General features: G+C 37.6%; 1 protein-coding gene across 1 annotated transcript in view; it reads right to left on the bottom strand.

The window, feature by feature from the left end:
• Positions 1–247: 247 nt before the first annotated feature.
• The window catches only part of LOC100741501 (choline transporter-like protein 1), a 37,375-nt gene continuing 14,034 nt past the window's right edge, over positions 248–23,588 (bottom strand). Inside the window, exons 2-17 of the mRNA XM_003488463.4 lie at positions 12,759–12,904; positions 7,845–7,958; positions 7,611–7,765; positions 5,871–5,939; positions 5,190–5,283; positions 4,846–4,909; positions 4,652–4,760; positions 4,136–4,244; positions 3,764–3,883; positions 3,035–3,160; positions 2,859–2,965; positions 2,357–2,613; positions 2,093–2,259; positions 1,930–2,022; positions 1,740–1,832; positions 248–1,666 (exon numbers count right to left, since the gene is read on the bottom strand). Of these exons, the coding sequence (XP_003488511.1) occupies positions 1,613–1,666; positions 1,740–1,832; positions 1,930–2,022; positions 2,093–2,259; positions 2,357–2,613; positions 2,859–2,965; positions 3,035–3,160; positions 3,764–3,883; positions 4,136–4,244; positions 4,652–4,760; positions 4,846–4,909; positions 5,190–5,283; positions 5,871–5,939; positions 7,611–7,765; positions 7,845–7,958; positions 12,759–12,809 (1,782 nt within the window). The 5' untranslated portion in view covers positions 12,810–12,904 and the 3' untranslated portion in view covers positions 248–1,612. The remainder of the gene's footprint in view (positions 1,667–1,739; positions 1,833–1,929; positions 2,023–2,092; positions 2,260–2,356; positions 2,614–2,858; positions 2,966–3,034; positions 3,161–3,763; positions 3,884–4,135; positions 4,245–4,651; positions 4,761–4,845; positions 4,910–5,189; positions 5,284–5,870; positions 5,940–7,610; positions 7,766–7,844; positions 7,959–12,758; positions 12,905–23,588) is intronic.

The raw sequence follows: 23,588 nt of genomic DNA, 5'->3' as shown, positions 1-23,588 counted from the left end.
ATGAAACGTTTCCCGTTGCTCGGATCCAAGTGACTCGACCAATAACCGTAAATAAAGAAATTTGAAAGAATATTTCAAGTTGTATAAATATTCAGATCGAGGTGTATTCGAATACTACCGATCGAATGCAAGCAACTTGACTAACCAGAAGAAGAGATGAACATGGATGCTCGAGGAGTGGAGAGAAGGAGCGTGTTTTGTAAAATTAGTTAAATTGCGTGTTCGTCGCACGAGAACGTTCATAAAATACGAATTTTATTAAAATTATAATACTATAATGTTTCGGAGGAGGTGATCGTGTGACTTAAAGCTGCGACCATATTTAAAAATAACGTTGTACTTGTTCATTGTCGACGATCGATCATCGAAAGGTGTGACGCTGGAGATGCGCGTATTATCGATGGGCGGTTTCGTTGCGTGAAAGAAAGGGAGTGGATATATATACCTAGACACGCGATGGTCGATGCGACTGCAATTACTCGGAGATAGCGTTATCGTCGCTGCATTAAGTGCACTTCCGCTCGCAGTATCGCCTTTTCATAAATTTTCAAATCGCTGGCAGGCGTTCAAAAGGCTCTTGGTAAACGCGCTACCAAGTTTCGAACGTGTTCCAAGACGATGCTTGTTTGGACTATTGACAATGTTGCAGCGATATCTCTTCGCGACTGTTCGATTATTATTTATACGCTAATACATTTATACGCTAATACAATACAAACGAGATGCTTCACACGATAGAAGAGATATTCTACGCGATATATTATCGACGCGAGTAAATGCACACGAACGGTACGTCTACGTGCGCTTGGAACGAGTCATGGAGAAGCGATCGATTTGTATAAAAGAAATATTTCGTTCGATGTGTCTCGTACGATTTCGTACGGACCGGAATGTTATCATATTTGTTGTTCGTATACGTACAACAAGCTGCGCCGCTGCAAAAATCGCAGAATATAATATAACATAAATACGATATAACACTTTGGATGGCTTAGATTAGCACACGGATTTCTTTGACGAAGATGACTCGTGGCAATTCGTAACGTGAAAACAATAACTATAATTCCGTTCATCCTTGCGATTGGAAGAACGCGAACAATTGTGCGTACACTGCATTTACGCAACTAAATACAAATACAGCGTTACGTGAAAATTACGCGTTAAGATACAGACAGCTCTTCGTTGTACTCGTCGATCAGTCGTAATTTGAGTTACGTTTATTGTTCGTTTAAAAGTCTGTTCAAGCTTATCTTTCTCATTCGTTATTATAAAAAATATAGATAATCTACCTATAGGATGTCTTCCTTTATAGTTACAGTAGCTGTAGTTGTAATTAGGATCTAGAACAGACAGTCAGCAGAGATCCGTGATCTAAATTGGCTACCACTTACATTTTTCTACGTGATACTGTACTTGTACTTAGAAACAGAGGTAAAGAAACACGCGACGTGTTTTTGGAAAATTCGCGAAATGGAACGTTCGAAGTTTAATATAACGTTCATTCGCCAGGCATTTTCGCGTGTTTCGTGCCACGATGGTTTCGAAGACACGATCCGAAGGTTCGGGTATCTTCGAAATGCCGTGTAATATTTTAACGAGCAATAAAACGTCGTTACGAGTGATGATCCGCGTATCGGAGAGCTTTCTTGCTGTTTTCAACGAATTCCTGAAACAAAGACAGACATTTCGATATAAAGCATCGTTCTATAATGCACGGCTAATTAGAAAATGTTAATTACCATTAATCCACGGCTCATGAAGTATGGCCTGTTGATGCCATCGTTCTTCGCGTAATCTTCGCAGAAACAGATGAATATCGTATCTATGATCATCTGTAACGAACATAAATTTCACAATTACGGACGATAATCGATGTTGTTTCACACGTGAAGATACAAGTTTATTTCTAAAAATTGTTACAAAAGTTACCTCGTATATGGAAATAAAACAATGCGCGACCAACATAGCGAAAAATCCGGCCAACGCAATCGGTACCCATGGATAATGGAGTCCTTCTTTTTTCTAAACAGACAAAGAGGTTAACAGATCTAAAGTTGGAAAAATTGATTTACGGATGAACATAGATCCGTACCTGTAGTAAGTAAATTCCCGAAACAACTGTCAACGTGACCACCGTTACTTTTCCTAAAAATAGAACAAAGTCTCCAACGCTGTTGATAGCTGCGACTCTTAGCACGTTGCTGGCTAAAGCCTGAAAAGCTTTTTTGCCTCCCGTACAAAAATTACATCCGTATATAGCTGAGCGAGCAAACAGATTAAAAGATTAAGATAAGAAAATTGAAGGATGTGGCGAATACTTGCTAAAAAAAATTAGTATATATCATGTAGTACATACCTGTTTCGATGTAAGCATTCCTCGTGAGGAACCTCAAAGCGCACTCGAAACACCAGAAACAACAATGACAGCACCATAAGATTAATCGTACGCAATCGTTGTCGTATTTCTTGAGGCGATTTTGCACGAAGGAAATGATGGCCCTTATCAATCGAACTATACCAATAATCAGTGCGCCAAATGCTACAGTGCCTAAATGATATCGTATGAGATAACCAAAGCTTTTCACGACTGGCAGAGAGACCTGCTTCTTGTCCCTGTTCGAAAGAAAATTTTATTTTTTCTTACTATTGGACGAAACTCGCGATTTTTGTGATCGCAAGTGTTTCGTTAGAAAATTAAATCTCGTTTTCTATTCTTCTTTTTGGATTACTATCGTAAAGAATAATATTATTTTACTCAATGAAAATGCAAAGTCTACTAGTCGAGTAAGTGGAATAAAAACGGAATATGGAAATTTCCATTGTGTCTACGTGTGAAATAAGATATCGATCAGTGTCACCTGGTGAAGAACCAACGTGCAACGGCGCCAGCGACGACTATATGCTGGCAGCCCAAGAGGAATTCGCAGGTGACGAAGAAGAAGAACAGATTGTACCATCTGGTCGCCTGAAAAATGTTACATATTAGTCGTTTCTGCCTCTGTTAAATTTTGCGTTACATAATTCCATCACTTACGATTAGAACACTATCCTTCCTGAAATGGATGTGATTTTTCCGGTTCTTGTAAATGTTCCCAGCGCTTTCGATCCAAAGCATGCAGTAAAGCCAGCCGCACACGGTGAGACCGATCAGAAGATAAGTCTGAAACCGATGACTGTACATGTTTAAAGCATTCTTCGAAGTAAATTAATCGAAAACGGAAGCTTACGACGCATTTGCTGCAAAAAGTTGTTAGAGCTTCTGTTAACGAAAATAAGTACGATATAATAACAATTAATATGATGTTATATCACAGAAGACAGTATGACAACGATTAAAAGATACAAATTTCAAAGTTTGTCCGGATTTTTATTCTCGAACCTTGTTCTTCTAAGTTTACTGCGTAAATCGTTTCTTCCGTCGTGTTGTTCGACCACAGCGTCGTGCGATCTCCTATTTTTCAACTGTATATCACGTGACTTAAAAATAGGAAGAAAAGAATGCACATTGATAGGAAGATAAAGTAGTAGCCCTCTCTCACTTACATGCTGAGTGAGAAGAAGCATAACGATAGATAAATATAAAGATAAGAAAATTTGATGTTTCTGAAACGAGGGTGAAGAGGAAAAAGCATGGAGTCCGAAAGCAATTTTAGATTATTCGATACGCTATGAGTTTGTTCCTCGAAAAGAGGGAAAAGTTGTTCGAGTGGGCAGAAATGTTGCATCACTCTGTATACGTTAGTTTTATCAAATATTTACGTACATATACAGGCTGAAGGAGGAGCACTGGCATCGCGTAGACAGCCTTTCCTGCCTCATGGAACAGCTGCATCACCAGGGCGATTCGTTTTCTCATCACCAGAATGATCAGAAGAATGACGACCTGTAAATTATGTCCAATCGATAACATCAATGTATTTCGGTTATTTTTTCGACAAATTTCGACAAAAAATATTTACGAATAGCCGACAAACGACATCTCTAATTTATATGGAAAAATCGTTCAACGGATGGTCTATGAAAATTCCTTAATTATACGATATATCTGGTCGTTAACAAATTTTTTAAATAAAATGTCGACAAATTCGACGACAGGACAATGAGGAAGAATCTTCAAAATATCAAGACTCATTACCGTAACAGCAGTCAGTATGATCGCGTAGACTATGTAAGCCTGCTCGCTCGAATCTTCCACGTCTATTTCATGCGTTTGCACCGCTCTTTTCTCCCAGTACCACGTTAGCCTGCGCAAACACAATGTCTCCACTTAGAACACACGATGACGGTGATAACCTTTAACCATGAATCGTCTTCGTCAGAAGTAACGACGATCATTGATCTCCGCCATAACGGCTAGAAGTATTCTGATTCTATACTTACCGAGTTGGAAAGATGACTCGTTAAATACAATAGTACACATCTTTCGAAAATAGCTGATAAATTTAGAGTTTTGTAAAAAAGAAAAACGGTATAATGTGACAATTAATATTTTTTATACACATACATATATCTAATACCAAAATCAAATAAAAAAAGAAAGAAATTTGAAAATTGTTCCACCGTAAAGCATAAAAATCGTGTATTCTTCGGCCGTGATATTCATATTTAAACGAATCTAAGAAAAAAAAAAGAATATCAATCGAAATCTTACCAAAGAAATGCCGAACCACCGATGGACGCCAAAATAACGGCTGTTAAAACAATGTAAACAATCCATTGCACCATGTAGCGGAAAGCGATTAAAATGCCGAATGAAATAGCTGAGGATAAAGAACGAAGAAATGTGAAAAAATGTTCACGCGAAAGAAAGAAAATTTTGTAAGAAAAAGAAGACGTAGTACGTACCTAAAGCGATCAGTAATAAGTAAACTATCTCTCTCCAAGCAACGCTAAGATCCCTGGAGGCTTCCTGAAAAAGAAGGAATCCGTTTCTGAACACGTTTCAGAGAGTAAAATCAACCCGAGGCAAGAAGACGATAAAGTTCAAACTAAATATCTACGCTGTTCCTTTAAGTTTACATAAGTTGCTTAGTTTACACGCTACAAAGATTGTATTTACCCGTTGGTGACGATCTATACCGACGGAAAATGTCGTAAACTTACTATGATTTAACGTAGCAAGGTATATGGATTTGGCGAAACTTCGATTAACGGGTGTTTAATTGCTATTAAAAAGGAAATTTACAAACCTTGTAAAAATTATCGAGACCGAGTTTCGTGATCAAAGAAGTGATCGACTCCATCGTTTCGTTCTTCACGCAGCGATTTAAAAACACCGTATCCCTACGAGCAAAATGAAATATTAGAACGATCAAGATCATTCGGGAATAAAGCATGGATGTGTCGAACATTGCACGAATTTATTTATGCTAGAACGCGTGACATTTTATACGATTATAACTGACATTTTGAAAGACAAATTTTTTAAGAGAAATAATTCTTTCCACCGCAGAACACTCTATGACACTCTATAGTATTAACTTTTCTCATAGCGTTAACGCTACTGTTTAAATTTTAATGTTTTAAAAAGCCATTAACATAGATACGATCAAAGCCATCATACGTAAGAATCATATATTATAATATCAAAGCATTCATATTATTTCATATTTTCCTCAAATCTAGGAAATTCGTTGATACAGAGAAAAATTCGATTCGGTCGAAAGTGAACCAAACGATGCGGCAGAGTTAAGACGAGCTATCCGCGAAAGCATTTCGCGTTGATCGTATTTGTTGAAATCACGCTTGAATTAAAGAGAATAAGATACAAATATAGGTAATGGCAATTTTCGTGCAATGCAGACATCGTTCTTTACGATCCCGCAATTGGAAGTGGCGTACGGGATCCCTTGCATCATGGCGATACTAACTGAGGGCCGCATTTTTCCACGCACGTGCGAGTTTTCACCCCTCGTGTGTCCACCGTAATCTGCAGGTACCTGAGGGAAATGAATAACGAATGAGTAACGGTGCTAATGAACGATTGCGCGAAAAGTGTCGTCGTAAATTGGCAAATTGCAGCGCGTTTTCCACCCGGACCGGGTATCGAATTTACACGAAACATTCACACTTATTAACCGCATTATTTCACACGGCCCGGCTAAGTTCTCCACCGAGATTTCACGCATAGCATAAAGAATTGGAGATCAGGGTGTGGATGAAATAGATCGGTAGCAAGGTGAGTCTCGATCGAGAGTCTACACAAACGTATTCAGGATGGTACGTATTCACGCTGTATAACAGTTTAAATGGCCAGAACTAGTACTCGCTAATATAAAAATTAGAAATGAAATGGAAAAATTTAGGGAAACGGTCAGTTCAGAATTCTGTTACTTTAGAAAATTTGTTGATAAGGAATAGCTTTGAGCAGCTTGACGTCGTTATCGGTATTTGTAACGTTAATCTCAAATTAATAATAAAATCGTAATAAGATCATGGAGAAGCGATTTCACATTTTTAGATAGTTTAGTATGAATTTATACTTCTGTAGCTGGTTAAGAGTTGGTTCGCGTTTTCCTTCTAATCAAGAAAATTATGTCTACCAATTAAAAATCATTCGTTACTGCACGAAGCCTTGACAGATTTTTACAAATCAAATCTCAGACAGAATAGGGAAATTCTTTCGTTCCCTTTCTATCTCTTTCCACAAATCGATTATTTGAGACGCGAAGAAAAACTGTAATAGCGTGAACACGTTCCTGTATAATTTGACGTATTCGCGCGCTCAACCATCATCCCGAACGCCTCGCTGCCTAGAAAATATTAATATCGTATAGCGGATCCCATTGTCGCGAACTTGTTTCATTCATTCAGTCGTCGACGCACGGAATATTGAATTTCGCATTGTTGTCGCGGCTATGAAGTTCGATGTTAATTCGTCGACGAATTATTAATCCTTCGGGAGCAATGGCACCGTATTTGGCGAGGCTTGAACATCTACACGGTGACCGGGGGTGCTGCTTGCACGTACACACGTATGTATTTCGATAGATCGTTGCTATATAGATTATCATCGATGTTTATGGGGATAGAATAGATTGGAAGTCGGCGGGGAACAGTTGCTGTTAATTTCGAAAACGAGTTTATAGAGGTTTTAAAGTTCTTTTCACCAGCTTGTGTATGATTAAAGATTTGACTTTCTTAACTCGGGCCACTTAATTCAGAAAGATAAATTTCTCTGAAAGAAACACGAATACTCGAAATAGTCGGTAAAACGATTGAAACGATTCTAGTGGTCGAATGATTTATATACGATGAAATTTTGTTTTTCCAAATGACAAGGGTCTGCTAATAAATATAGAATAATTTTACCGTGAATGTAAGATTAGAGTGATCTAGTAACAGTATTATATTCATGAACAGCAAACAGGAAATTTTGAATCAAAATTTATCGTATTCTCTGTGACGATTAATTAATTTCATCGTGTGTATGTGACTGTGGATAACGATATATATCAATTAATCCTGCGACATCTCCCATCGAGTTAAAATTGAATGGGGCGATGAAACGTGGAAACGGTCATTCGAAAAGGGGCCAACGTAGTTTTAACGCTGTTCGCATATACATCTCGTGTCATACATGCTTGAGTCAATGAACAGGTTATGCTTACCGGTTTTTCCTCATGTCTTTACCCTTGCATGCGAAATCGGAATTATTCGAACGTTCTCTTTCCGTGATACGACCGCAAACGTTCGCACAGTCATCGTAGCCATTTACAACGCGGTAAATGTCTCCTTTCTGCGCGACGATGCTCATAAGGAAACCCTATATTGGTAACAGGAAAACGTTTTGTACTTTCTACGTACGTTGTTTCAAAAGAGAAACGAAACAAAGTTGAACGTACGAAACCAATGACCAAACCGATCAGAACGATCAAACTCAGGATATCAGTGCACGATCGATCGGTAACGAAAAACTGGTCCGGCTGCCTCGTCGACATCCCCTCGTGGTCCGGTGTCTGAAACAAAAAGTATGGGAAATCGTAACTGTTTTATCGAAATCGCGAGCGTGTCAAGCTTCACTTTTTTTCCACCGAATAAATATCATCGGTGATATTTTGTTCGCAAACGAGCAAACGAAATTCGAGGTAAGATTCCGGTTTCCCTTCCAGTTCGGTATTCTCACTCGGACGAATAGATGAGTTGTTTTATTAAAAACGTCTGTTATTAGATGGATAATCGCGAATTTTTTAAACGAAACGTGTTTGAAAAGATGCTCATGCGTTCGAGGGTTAAATCTACATTTTCGAGTCGTTCGTTTTTCCAATTTACCGCGTAGACGAAAAATTAGTTTCGAATCAGAAAACAGAGAATAGGCGAACGAAAGAGAGAGAGAGAAAAAGACGGAGTTGGTCGGTGGAACGCGAACGTCTTTCCGTGTAACGATCGAAAACGTCGAATCTGTTGGTCGCGGTCAGCATTCCGGTAAATTTTCAGCCCGGTGAAATCGAGCGTAGCTAAACGCTTTCAACGAGAATCCGCGTCGTTTCACCGGCAGAACGCAGTTGGTAACCCTGTTACGAGTCGAACGATCGTAGTAGACATCACCCTAAATTAATTAGACTGTTCGACGGTGACCTTGCATTAGCGTGCCTCTCGTAATTAAATTCCCCTCTCTCTCTCCCTTGACTCGTCTTATTAAAGGCGTGCCATTACGTTCCATTGATAACATCATCGTGTCACGTTGTCAACATTTATTTACGCCTCGTTCTCGTTAAGGTCGCGTTTACATTAAGCAACTCTTGATCAAGTCCGAGTCGTCGTTAAAAATCGTCCTTGTAGAGAAAATTTTCAGTCAAATGGAAGTTGACTGTTTTTGGCCCTTTCGCAGCCTCTCAACTTAATTACCCGAGTCGTCTCGCACAATTGAACGAATATTATTAACAAAATTTTACTTTTAGATGAAGTATAAACTTAGAAACTCTTTATCCTCGATTTTCACGGTGGAACGAACAACGGAACCGTGAAATTTATGCTATTCGTGTTTTGCAATGGATTACGAGGTTGGTTAAACGTTTTGATCGGGTTTGGCCAGAAAAACGTTAAAGGAAGATATATTGGGATCCCAGACAGGTTTCGTTTGAAAATGCGTGTGTATTGTATATGAATAGTTTTATTGCAATCGTATAATTTTTTTCTAAATTTAAAAAGAAATTGAACGCGGGTATTTGTGCGAAAGTCTGTATCTTTTCGTTCGAGCATTTTATTTTTCCTGTTCTTTCTATTATTTTGTTTGTTTAAACTAATAAATAGTAATAAATAGAGTAGCATACGGTTTCAAATATCGCATATTTTTGATTGTGAATTTAACGAAAAAAAGCAATATTCAGGCAGATAATTAGTCAAATGGAACAAGTCTCTTCGTGTAATGATCGATGCGTTTATTTTGTTTTGGTAGCTGTCAAAGATTATGTTAACAAAATTACCCGATCTTATCGATCACACGATATCTAGTTAATTGTATTCTGTCAAGTAATTTAGGAGGAACATATTTTTCTATATGTAATAACAAAAATTGAGATCTGCTAGAACCTTATGAAAAAGATGCGATTCCCATCTTTCTTTTTAAATATTTTAGTCGCTTTAAATTACCGTTTGAACGCTATCTCTGTAATTTCATTCAGTTTAAAGGGAAACCGTGAAATTTCAGAACGGAACTCCGTCTAAAGGATGGCGGTCTAGGAACTTGATCGATACTACATAGATAATATATGTTAATCTTTACCGTGAGAAATTAATACGCACGTTTTTGTACGTAAGCTTTTCAAGCAAAATTAAAAGCTTCGTTAAGCCGTTCATTTTTTCGACACGTTCTCCTCGCACGAATGGAAATTTTGTTATTACATGGAGTAATATTGATCGCGTTATGATGCGTTAATATCATCAAAGCGTGGCGCAACGAACGAGCGAATCTCGACAGTCTTAATATTAATAATAATCCCTAATCGATTATCGAAAAGATAATTATTGATAATATTACAACACTGTTTCACAGTAAGAAATTATTATTACCATATTATACTTGCGGAAATTGACTGTTTTATCGACGAATTTGTTAACTACAGTTATGCAGAAGAATTAATTAGCACTGGTAACTTTTATTAACTGGAATCGTATAAAATTTGACTAATATCAGTTCGATCGTGGTAGAGAGTTCAACAAATGCGCGGGAGAATTTCAGAAACGACAGAACAATGACGAAGACAGTAGTCGTTGGACGGTGTCTCATTGTCAATTAACAACTTTGTAACTCGATTCACCGGTAGTTTAATTGTTAATTACGAAACAGATAGAAAAGCCGATAATTATTGCTTTCGTATTTCTCATTACCGAAACAATGTAATCACAGAGACCGGCAATTACCAACTACTACAACGTTACCACTATTATTATCCCGAGATTATTTATTTCCACTCTATTAACATGTTGGTGCAACAAAAAAATATCTGTTTTATTCGCTTGGTTTCGTCCGCGTTCGATAGCGTTGAACGCGCGCGTGTGATAATAACGATGATATTCGGGTTTTCGCTCGAGTCTCTAGCGAAAATCAAATTTTAATCATCCCGTTATTTCTAAATCACCCTGTAGATCAACGGAACCATCGGTATATAACCGTACAATTAGAGGATACATATAAGCGCAAAAACAGCGGTTTCATCGCAGCGTGAATACACGGTTTCCATGCACGCTAGTGATCACCAGTTTAAGACCACCCCTTTCTCAATTACATTTTGGAATACGGAGAACAAACAGTTATAATTAAACCATTTATCCGCATTTATGGTCGTAAGAAAGTGCTATCCAACACGTTGCATACGATGCGTTATTTCTGGAATTCGCCACCTTGGAACTGTAACTTCGCTCGTTGTATTAAATTTAAGCTTTTCCCCTCGCTTTCCAATCCTTATTTTTCAAAACGAATTATCTATTCCAGAATTTTCTCTCTTTCTTTTTAACTTTATATTCTTGATTGACTCTGTCCCGTTCGCTTTATCATTGGAAATGAAATATCTGTTTATTGCGCTATTTTGACTGAATGTATTTACGTCTTTCTACTTTCAACCCTTTGGACGAAAATGACGAATTTTGGCGGCACGAGTTCTCTGTGCTAAATTTAACTTTGACGGGCTATATGTAAACACCGTATTTAAAGCATTTAATTACCGTAATTTTACATTTATTTGTACATCTCAAACATAGATTTCCATAAACACTTATATTCGCTACGCACGTTCTAATAATCATTTATATCCCGTTTAGTAGACTTTGTAGATCAACTAAATCCACTTTACACCGAATCTTATTTATGAAAAAAATAGTAGTTTCTAGTGAAATATTTGTTACAGTTGTTGCGCTCGCAATAGTCGCGATAGAATTAATCAGTCTAAACGGCTTTAAAGCAAATGGCAAGACACAGATTGAAATGGTTTTCTGAAGAAAAAAGTGTTCGTGCGTTTGCTGATGAGAATAATTAAAATGAAAAGCTTTTCCACCGGCCTATTTGTTGTTCGTTTCACCCGCTTTCGATATTTAAAACAAATTTTCTGTTATTTCTGACGGAATTCCAAAGTTTATTACATGGAACGCGAAATATTTCGTGAACTTCGACGTAATCCGTTAATGGCACTTGGGATTGTCATTTTCAAACTAGTATAATTGTTCTTATTTGATGTAAAAGAATTTACATAACAAAGAAGAGAAAGGATGTCTCATTAGTGGAAGTTTATACACGTATTCGTAAAAATGTGATAAAAATTCGCAATAAGGACGTAATAACAACGTGCTAAAAAGTATAATTCAGAATTTGAAAGTGTTCGCTGAGTATACGATTACTCCTGTAAGCGGATTTAGCAATATATGGATCAGTTACATATTAAGAGATATCGTTCTTCGAACCAGATGAAACGTTTAACCCTCGTACGTATGAGCTTTTTAACGGTTTGAAGCCGTGGTCTTAGTCGATCGAAGGGTGATTTTAAAACGGAAATTAACGCTTTATAACGTCACACGCGCACATTAATTAGAAACAACAAAACAACAAACAACAAGCGCATCTGTACGTCCGATATTACGTAATTAACGATTCTTAATTTTGAAACGAAAGTGAGAAACTATAGAGACCTGGGATTCCTATTTTTGCGACTGTCGAAAGCATAGAAACTTACGTTCGTGAAAAGCTCGAGCACAAGTAATTCAAGGCACAGATCACCGATATAGCTGGATTTAAAAACAAACTATGTTTCGAATTCCATCTATCTTTCATTTTCGTTCGTATTATTATTACTAGCTACGTTTATCTACGTGTTTATCTTCCGAAACCCGGCGAAAGAGAAAGAAAAATAGATACTCGTCGAGACAGTTTCATAAACAATTGGACCCAAAATGAAAACGTTTCACGTAAAAGTCCATCCGACATAATCGCCAAACTAAACGCAAACTTTAGACGGAACGATCGTTTATTCATCGCTAACCTATTTGGTTAAATATACTCGAACGTAATTTAGACACGGATACGACAATTAAAGCGCGTGTGTGAGGCCAATACGTTTCTCATGAATAATTATCGCTCTTCCCCGCCATTACGCGAAAAGAATTGCACCCCGTGCGCGAACTGCGCGCGAAATTTCAACGAAATCAGTGACCTGACTTGGCTTCTGTTCCTTTTTCCGCCATGGCGACGAGACGAGACCAGAAGTTTTTATATTGAAATACTCGAGCGGAAATTTCAACCAAGCGTAATCGTAAAGAATAATCCTTACCCCGGGCTCCACTTTGGACGATGGCTCGTCCGTGCAACAGCAACAGCTCATCCTCGAGGAACTGGCTAATCCTCGCTAACAGCCGGTGTATTGCTCCTCTTGATCCTTTCCTGGCTCCGCACTGTCCGATGTCACGGATGCGCCCGCTTCCGGGAATAAATTAAAACGGAAGTTCTTTAAAATGGCCGCAGCAATCGTCGCATCGAGGATTCTTGCGTCGCGGCGCAACACTTCGCGATAATAAGTATAGTGCGCGAGAAATACGCGATATCTTTAAGTACCGATATAATACTGGTCGATAAGACGGAGATAAGAAACTACTCGATTTCCTCGATAATATCAAAAATGAAGCAGTTAATACTCGTGTAATAGGAGTATTTATAAGACTCTTTCTTGCGTCGGAATATCGCCGATCCACGGTATCTTTATAAGGAGAGTCGGAGTGCGAAAATCTGTTCTCGTTTTCCTCTGTTTTCTCAGATCCTCGAGCCTGCGTATATCATCTTCTGCGAGATTATTAGATTAACAACGATACTAGTGAAATTGTTTTATACATCACAACACAACGATGAGCGTACAGCACGACAGTTCACTAACTACTACGTTACGTCGCGTGAGATGGTCCGTACGAGGTCCCTCGTGGTCTGGCCTCCAAGGCCCACGTACCGTTAATACAGACCCTCGATAAACCTAAGCAAACAAAATCTTTTCAACTTAATCTATAATCCTTGAAGTATTTTCGGTTTATGGACGGTCCTTAGAACAGTCCTTAGATTTATTGCACCTTCTTAGAAATTACGAAGAAAGCGGATATTTGTCTAACGGAAAAGCAGCTTTTTCCATAAACGATGAATCATTTATTGACGTTGGCTACAACCAAAGGGCATGGAGGTTCGTTACCCTCGCTTTCCTAACGAAAAGTGTGAACGACTAATCCGCATTCTTAGTTCAAAAGACACACCCACACCGAGCTTTCCTCCGTAATAACACGAGGACCGACTTAACTCTGTCGATACTCTGGCACCAAGTCGAAAACTGCCAAGTCACCTACCGATCGGACATCTCGAACTGCATCTACTACATTACTATATTCAACTGCAAGGGATATGTTCTACTACGACAGGACAGTCAGCGTATTTACTCGGACTCGATCTCGTTTATAGATCGGTCCGGGTCTCTACGCTGATTCTCTAACCTGAGAACAATCAACGTCTCTCTACCGGGTCTTCGCCCGTCAAACCTTCGTCTACGACACTTGCATCTTACGCAACGGCGTAATTCTTTCTTCTACTAAGTTGTTGGAAATATAGATACTATAACCCGTTAATCGCAGTCTTATACCGCATCAACCGCCTCTATTACCCCAAAAGAAATAAGGGGATCGATCTGTTCGTGGTATCGATTATTATAATCGTAACGGGAATTTACGACTCTCGTCGACGCGCTACCTCGAGATCGCGTCTGCCCGCGACTGGTCGAAAATATCACGCACTGGATAGTTGAATATAAACATCGATTCGACGTTTTTCTTCGGAGCAGATTGCAATTTTATTTATGAATCGCGAGTTACGAAAAGAAAATAGGAATGGCTATATCCGAAAGGAAAAATTAATTTCAATTAATTTTCACGTCCGATAGCTTTGAAAAGTCTACAATAATCGTACAAGTAAATTCCCACGATGTATGAAATCATAAATCGTATTAATAGCATCACGGATTTAATTGGCGTAACTCGCAAAATTTTAAGGATTGCTTTTACCACCGAAATCTGCAATCCCGCAACTTGTAACTTGTCGATCAACGTATTAGTTTTAAACTAATGCCGATGGATGTTTTCCTGTTCGCGAGAGCGCGCGGCTCGGTGTGAAACACAATATTTTCCAGGTTATCCGTTTCTGCACTTATAGCTACCCTGTTGCATATTAGTTTTTGACGTGGACATTAATTATAGAATAGCTTTTATGGATTTGTGCAGTGGCCAGCGGCAGGTACGAAACACTGTTTTAAAGTGGAATTTTATTACGCGACAAGTGAAGCAAATGTGAAACTAATCGTAATATAACGTGAACGAAAGTTGGACTCACTTGGGACGCTTTGACCTATATGCTCTACGTGCGGATTAAACCAATTCGGAACTGCGGATGCTGTCCAAACTGGCTCAACGCGATACTTGAAAACGAGTAATAAAAATGAGTAACTATGGACCGACTTCAAAAACTAGGTTACGAAATTGTTCAGATTAAAAACTACCACTGGATACGTCCACCATATTGCATCACGGTTGTACTCTGATTTCTTGATTCGCGATTCACAGTTAAATATGTTTTTTCTCTCTGCGACTCTTTGCGAAACTAACTCTGCGTCAAAGTAAAAATTGCGTTCTATTTAAACGAACGTCGCTTAAAACGCACGAACCTCTCTTTATGATATACCAATGTGTTTACAGGCAAGAACCGCGAATAAGCAGAAACGAGAGACAGTGGAACATAATATCGAATAATAACGATAAAATTGGGAAATAAATGGACAGCTCTGTCCGACAACCCCGCTAATGACGATCAAGATGGCCGATCATCGTCTACGTGAAAATGTACTCCGCCTTTTTTATGTTTTCCGCCTGGTCACATTAATATTTCCCGGAACATCCTCTTTCGACGCGAGCCACGTCACTTTCGATCGATTAATCGAGCAAGCCTACACGAATAAGCAAAATAACTGGTACATGAGACTACGGGGTTGTTGGTTTGTCGTCTTTTTCGCCTGTTGGAACATTTTCAGTCGTTCCGTGTACGGTATCCTTTGATCGATGAAAAAAATATGGAATTTTCGGAAATCTAATAACGTGGTCGGTGCGCAATCGTGTAATTTTGAAATTTCAACACGCACAGAAGCAGGTTAAAAGAGAGAAACGTCATAATATTTCGTTGCAAAGTGAAAGAGATGATGCAATTTCCGGGCAGACAGCCTATTAAAACTTTGTGTCCCGATTAATCATCAGGATTGTGGTTATGAAACAACAACATCGGTAATTGAAAAGCGAAAATGGAGCAAAGCGCACGGCGAGGTACGTTCTTTGTTAACCTTTTGTGCGAAATATCAATGCGTTGTTTGTCCATTTATTCGTTATGAACGCGCATTATGGTCGGTTAATCCTCTCGAATCGTTTTGAGCAGTTGCGAAACGCGACACAATGTATACCATCTTCTTTGGAATGTACTAATTGCGATAGGAGGCAGAAAGAAAGTTCGCAGGGCAAACGTACAGAGGTTCTTCCACGTTTGCTCGAGTTACATCTTTTATACATCGAATTGCCATTAAGGTCGACGTTAAATATTTTACATGGTGCGCGTTGAACTTTCAAACTTGTTATACAGTCGTGAAAATTCTGATATATCTTTCTCAGTTTTGCCACCTGTCTTCTTTTTCGTATTCGACGACCATACGCCACTATAAATTATGCAATTGCTGCACTTTTGAACGTAATAAAGACACGTAGACGAACCTCCCTGAATGCTCCATTTTTGACGAACAGAAATTATAAAAACTTTCGCATGGAAAAAAGAATAAAACACGAAGAATAGAAAAAAGATCGTAGGAAGATAAACTGACGAAACGTCGCTTGAGAAGGTCGTGGAAATATCACTCATCTTCATCGATCTTTTCGATGGACAAGATCCGGCACCTCGAGGGTCGTGTAAAATACGTAATCTAAATATGAAAACAGATATGTAATCTTATGCTTTTCTTACAAAATATTCCGTATAAACGCTTCGATAGCGACGTTTGACGATTCGTCATAAATGGTAATTTAAAGCACGATAGATCGATACAAAAGCTATTGAATTATTTAACATATTCGAAATTACGATATAACGATATATAGATTAACTCTGCTAATTATGGTAGACTCGTGGAAACACGTGTTAACGAAATTTCAAAATATTTTAAACAACACACACTGATATACCTACATGTATACGAAGGTTTTCTGTAGGTAAGCGCTCGAGTACTTTTGTAAGTCACTCACTGTAAGTACAATCTCGTGTAACTTTTCATTATTCTGCTAATAATCCATGCGAGCGATTTATGCGGCTATAAATAACGCTAAGGAAAAGAAAGACGAATGCGGAGAATATTTTTGCGATTCGCTATACATATATCACACTATAAAAAGTTAAGACCGAAAGTAGGGAAGAAAAAGAATGAAGCACACATCGCGAGTTTGCCAAGTTTGGTTAAGAAATATACCCTTGAACGTGTTTCGACGCATCCCGGCGAACTGCAATTCACGCGAGTAGGAGTCGATCAACGCGGACTGCGATAAAAATCGAACATGTGCGCCGTTCGCTCACGACCACTTCCATCTTCGCATTTCCTACTTCGGTCTGCTTATTTCCGAATACCAAACCCCCGCTTTTTCAACGATGCATGAAAAATGTTGTCGCCACAAACGGAATCGGAGACCGTACGGTAAATTATCCCACAAAAATAAATTTGCACGGCGCGTGTTATAAAATACACTTGCGAGATAGCCGCCTCGCAAATTAAATTACAGATTCGCGGCATGCGGTTTTCAATTTGTAGAAACAATTGCCGCGTTGCGGAATAATTTTGTCTACCTGCCGCCGAGTTATGGCATAGCTTTACCTGGCGTGCCTTTTTAATTCGCAGAAAAACTATTTTTCCCGAGTAATTTTACTCGTGTCTTTGTATCGTTATTTCTTAGGTGTACGCATCTTTCACCCAAGGGTCGAATTGTAAAAATGCGCGAAAGTTGCACGATCGCGACGTTATGCAACGGGCAGAAATACAAAATGAAGTTCCATGATTTCAAAAAAAAAAAAAAAAAAGAAGAAAAGATAGTTTACCGTAATCTCCTATGGATACTTTGACTTTTTCTCCAACTTTATAAAATCGTAGAATCCGGATAAAAGTAGAGGTGACGATAAAAATATACGTAGCAAATGTTCAAAATTCTCTTCCGTAATTAGAATATTAAAAAAATGTTAGGTAACGTGGCGTTGGCTCCTAGCGCGTTCGTTTGCAGGCAGACTATTTTCGCGGAATAATTTTTCGCGTTTTAAGATGATTTCGCGCAGCGTATCTGCTTAATTCGTGGTACAACTATTTTTACGGAATAATTTCGCCTGTATGCTTTCGAGTTGTGGCATTCGCGTGTCGGTCAGGGATGGCTTTAATCTACTGGCAAACTATCTTTGCGAAATAATTTTTAAAACAAGTGCAAGATACGATAAATTTTACTTGCAAATCCATGTTAAAATCCAAACGTTCGGTTAACATTTTACAATTATACGACGAATCCCATATTTCTAGACTTCCTATTTAGAAATATATCCAAATACGCGATATAACAGATTTTATTTTCAGAATCAAGTTGAAGTTTCGTACTTGCCGGTTAGATTCAATCCTTTCTTATTTACTACTTATACCACTGTCTCAATCAACATACTCTAGAACGAAGCAAAAGACGACAAAGAAGAAGACGAAAAGCAAAGAAGGCTTCTTGGATGAATCGATCGTACACGGAGAGAGCATTTCAGGGGTCGAAAAACGATTGGCGCGACGAATTTCGCCGGAGTTGCTTTTTCCCCCGTAGTAGGTCGATAAGCTCGACGCAAACCAGCCAACCAGCCAGGAACAATACAACTTATCGAGCGACACACATACCTCGTTATTGGGTACGTCAGATAAGAGGCGAAGAGAACGAAAGGATGGCGAAGGAAAAAGAGAGGTAAGAAAAGAAAATGGTCGGGCGGGGTTTGCAGAGGAATACGGAGGTACGGTTAATCTCGTTCGAAACCACAGCGAGACCGTGTCACCTGGAATTAAACAGCGGCACGATATTTCCTTGATAACGAATGGAATGCGTCGGGCACGCGAATATCGTGTATCTTGATCGAATTTCGCGAAATTAGGGAACTTCGCGGAGCTCGTACCACGGGGAACGAATGTCCCAATTAACGGGCTAGTTCGTTTTTTAGAAGTAGCTTGATTAAGTGGTTTGATAGGTTAAATGTTCTCGTTTTACCATGACGATAATGAGATTTCAAGATTTAGAAACTTTGTTTCTCGCGGGCTTGTTTCTTTTCCCATGGAATTAACCGCTTGAAATTTAATCAACCATCGTGACCCGTTTGCGTCTATTTAGTTTTGCGATATTTTAGTCGAGGATAGCCTTCGATAAAGTAGAATCGGATTTTATATCGGGCGCTGTAAAGGTAAATAAATCGTAATGATTATTTAATTCGTACAGATTAAAGTGGATTAAAACTAACAAAGTTTATCGCTATATAACACATATGCAGTACCATTTGTAATTACTCGAACGATAGACACTTTATGTTTCTACTATAAGATCTTATTAATGGTTTCTTGCTATTGTTAACACATTTGATTCTTTATTGGGACGATGAATACCTTTTCGATTGTATTATCGATAAGGAATTACACGAGTAATAAAAGTGTTGTTAAAATATTCAAAAGCCGTCTATCGACTGTTGTTGGAATAATTATGCGAGGCGCTATACATATACAGGGTGGTTGGTAACTGGTGGTACAAGCGGAAAGGGGGTGATTCTACGCGAAGAAAGAAGTCGAAAATATAGAATAAAAATTTAAAAATTTAAAAATTTAAAAATTTAAAAATTTAAAATTTAAAATTTAAAATTTAAAAATTTAAAATTCAAAAATTTAAAATTCAAAAATTTAAAATTTTAAAATTTAAAAATTTAAAAATTTAAAAATTTAAAATTTAAAATTTAAAATTTAAAAATTTAAAATTCAAAAATTTAAAATTCAAAAATTTAAAATTTTAAAATTTAAAAATTTAAAAATTTAAAAATTTAAAATTTAAAATTTAAAATTTAAAAATTTAAAATTCAAAAATTTAAAATTCAAAAATTTAAAATTTTAAAATTTAAAAATTTAAAAATTTAAAAATTTAAAATTTAAAATTTAAAATTTAAAAATTTAAAATTCAAAAATTTAAAATTCAAAAATTTAAAATTTTAAAATTTAAAAATTTAAAAATTTAAAAATTTGAAAATTTAAAAATTTAAAATTTAAAAATTTAAAAATTTAAAAATTTTTAAAATTTTTAAAATAACGTCAATCGAGACAACGATCTAGATCCGTTATAACGAGACGCGATAAAGTGCACGCGTACCGAGCGAAAATTCAAAGTCGATTTTCTCGAGAACAGAGCCTCAAACGAAAAATTTGTATTGTATATTTTCGACTTCTTTTTTCGCGTAGAATCACCCCCTTTCCGTTTGTACCACCAATTACCCTGTATATCGAGATTATGTACAAATAAATTTCGCATATGAAAAGATAATTCTATCGAGCCTGATATATTGACAATTAATTTTGCTTTTTATCGATATTTCAAGGAATTGCTTTTCTTCTTAATCGATAGTATAAGTCTAAAGACTATCTTGCGTACATCGAGCAGGTTATGTCACCTTATGAACATCTTCGATCATCGAACATCGACAAGATCTTCGACCCAAGACTTCTATCGCGTAAGGAAATTAGCAAGAAACGTTATTAATTCGTTACGAGTATTCCTTCTTTTCTCTCTTCTCGATTTCTAGTTTTACCTGTACGTTATTTAAACATTGCGACATACGAGCTCTCTTGAAAAGTATTTCAAATAACGAGGGATGAAATAAAAAGAGTCGTTTACGCAGGTGTTTACTTCGCAGAGGAAGAGCTCGTGTTTTCACAGGTTCTCCATACGGAAACTAATATTATACTTTACGAAAATTCCGCGACATCGATCCTCTCGCGAATACCAGGTCAAATTCCCCTTTTTCCACGGCAATAATTTCAAAGTTCCTAACCCATTTATGTATACACGTTAGGAAAAAGAAAGTATTAGGAAACGCTTCGTTCCAAGCCGACGCTTTTATGCGAAATAAAAGTCTTCCCTCGGCTAATCCATTGAATATCAAACAGCAAAAGTTGAGTGAATGTAATTTTGTTGAGAAATGAGGTAAAAATAAAACGAGCTAACTCATATACTGGCTAGTTATCAGAATAACTAAAACTGGGTTACCGAAGATTGTTTAAAACTGTGCGGTGAAAAGATTTTAAAAACCTCGTTTTATATAACTCGCAGTATCTTTTTCTGCTGCGTTCGAATCGTGCTACGATATCCTATAGAAGTAGGCATCTCTCTCCGTAATAAATTGACCGATACGTTTGCACGTATTTCGACTTGTTCGAACTTGGCCAAATTAGAATTCGAATAAAATTAACAGTGGCAAGGCTGTATCGTCGATTTTCGTCATTTCGATCGTTTCAGTAATCCTAACGATGATACGGTGGATTAATTTAAAAAATCAGGAACCAAACCGCGCTATCGCGAAACTAGCGCTTAATCGTTTAATCGGTGACATTTACTCCTCGATTATCGGTTGAAGAATACGTCGTTGACGCTCACACGCTATGATCGATATCTGCTAGATTCATCGACGATCGTGGACAGTTGTTCACCCAGAATATTTTATCTATGCCCATAGTGGGATTGAAAATCGTTGAATCGAACGATCAAATATTCCACAGGCAAATGACACAGTCGGCGAACGGTAAATTTCGCATTATTTGCAAATCGGTACACGACTGTACGGCTGTGATTCGACGCAACTATTATCGATTCGCGTTATTTCCTATTCTTGATTCGAAGCCGGTTACCGATTTCTCCACACGCTACTAAACCCTGGAACGCGTTGACGACTGGCTCGCCATTTTTACACCGATCCATGCACGCTCTACGGTTACCTAGGATTTATTTTATTGTAATCGCACGCATGAGTCCCTGGACACGATTATTTCGTCGTTTTAACGACGATCGTTAAAACGAAATCGAGAGGACACCGTTTACGCCGCGTGCTGAACGCGTCGCTCTCTTATCGAACACGTTGGCAAACATTTGTCCGATGGTGTTCTTATAGAAAATCGCCCGTTTGTTTATCATCGCGTAAAAGCGCTCGACGTATAAAGAGGAGGATTAATTGTGGCATCGTGATTGCGGAACGTGATAACCATTTAATTCTTTGTATCGGGAAAATTGGTTTTGGACAGAGGACGAGGAAAATGCGTGGAAAGGTGGAGATTATTGCTTAGAATCGCGGGTGTTAGCCATTGACGGTTTTCTGGTTTCTAGCTAAATAATCTCAGATATTAACTCGGATATATTTGAAGGAGGAATCGAAGAAACAAGGAAGTTAAGAATTTTCTAGTCTTTTATCGAAGATTTGTAATAAATTTGATTTTTACATGGATGAAAATTGACGAAAACAAATCATTCGGAAACTTGATTTAGAATAGAAAATTATTATTTACTTGATCGTTTGCTTCGTCGTTTCGAATCGTGGATGTTAGCTGTTCGCAAAATCTAGATGAGCAAATTATTTTAGAATTCAGTTAAAATCTGTATTGGAAGTCTATTTGTATAAATCTTCGAGGTTGGAACGTAGGAGTAGTTAACGTAGATAGGAGGATAATTATAATTATCGATTTTCTAATTATAAAACTTATGTAAGTCGATCGAATATATTATCGTCGATTCAGACCGGCAGTTAAGCGACACGTGGAAGAAGAGGAATCCATGAAGCAGCTGCAGAGGCTGTGGGTGGAATTAATGGTGATGACAGGATGAAAGAACAGCTCCGGAGAACAATGGTACGATAGAAATTTATTAACAGAGAAATGATAAATCGCAGCGTTCGTCTCATCGATTATTCCGAAAATCCTGTTCCTCCCTTGATATCGACAATTTTATTTTCACCCAGAAATATTCATCCCTTGTATCGCCGTATTCGACGGGAATAGAATCGAGAAGAAATTGTTAAAAAAAAAAAATTGTTTAATTGAAAATAGAAGAATCTCGAGAAAATGGCCGTGTGGAAAGAACCCGTTAAAACTTTTGTAAAAAGAAAGGAAGAGTGATAATTTCTACAGGACAGAAAAGAGAGAAGTTCTTTCAGCCGTGGCTTTATCAAAATTTTAATTGGAACAAACATCGTGACAAAATCCAGTTGCTGTCATAACGCGCGAGATTCGGATCGCTTAACTTTTCAAGTCATTACCACCGCGCTCCAAATGATCTTGCGAAACTTGCGAAACTTTTAAGACGCTTCTGCCCGGATTTCAAGGATCTATGGACTTTTAAAGTTTCATACTGTAATCCATCTCGCTAACGCTAAGTACCGCCAATTGTTAGAAAGAATGGAGCATAGATTTTCGAAACGTTGAGTCCCCAAGTGATTCCATGTAACTTTATTGTCTCGGAATTATTAATATAATACCGTGATAATTGTGAAAACCCTGCGATATCTTCCATTTACTTTATTTCGCTTATTTTCCATCACAGTATAGTAATATGGAATAGGATACTGTTCTCCATGCAAAAATAGACGGCGTATAAAGAATACAATTTATCGAAGGAATTTAATTTGAAAATGTACCAAGTTCTCGTGCACGTGATTCTTATGTATAATAATAACTGGATCAGCTCTGAAATATATCTCTCCCTCTTCCCGTCTGTTATAAAAATAACAACGTTCGTATCCATGAAACACGATATTCACCTTGTAGTTTACCACTATTGTCCGGTTTGCTATGGATATGAATTATCAGTGATTATCAACTTATTATCTTTGGCTTATCCATGTCAGAGTCAGGTACGTGTACAAAATCGATTAATATTTGCTGCATAAGATCCATTTTCTCAACGAAGTATTATTACAGTATTACAAAATTGTATTCTTTATTTTTGATCTGTATATATATATATATATATAT

Source organism: Bombus impatiens, unplaced genomic scaffold (assembly GCF_000188095.3).
Source record: "Bombus impatiens unplaced genomic scaffold, BIMP_2.2 scf_0235, whole genome shotgun sequence".
Classification (NCBI taxonomy): Eukaryota; Metazoa; Arthropoda; class Insecta; order Hymenoptera; family Apidae; genus Bombus; species Bombus impatiens.
This window is presented reverse-complemented; position numbering and strand designations above follow the sequence as displayed.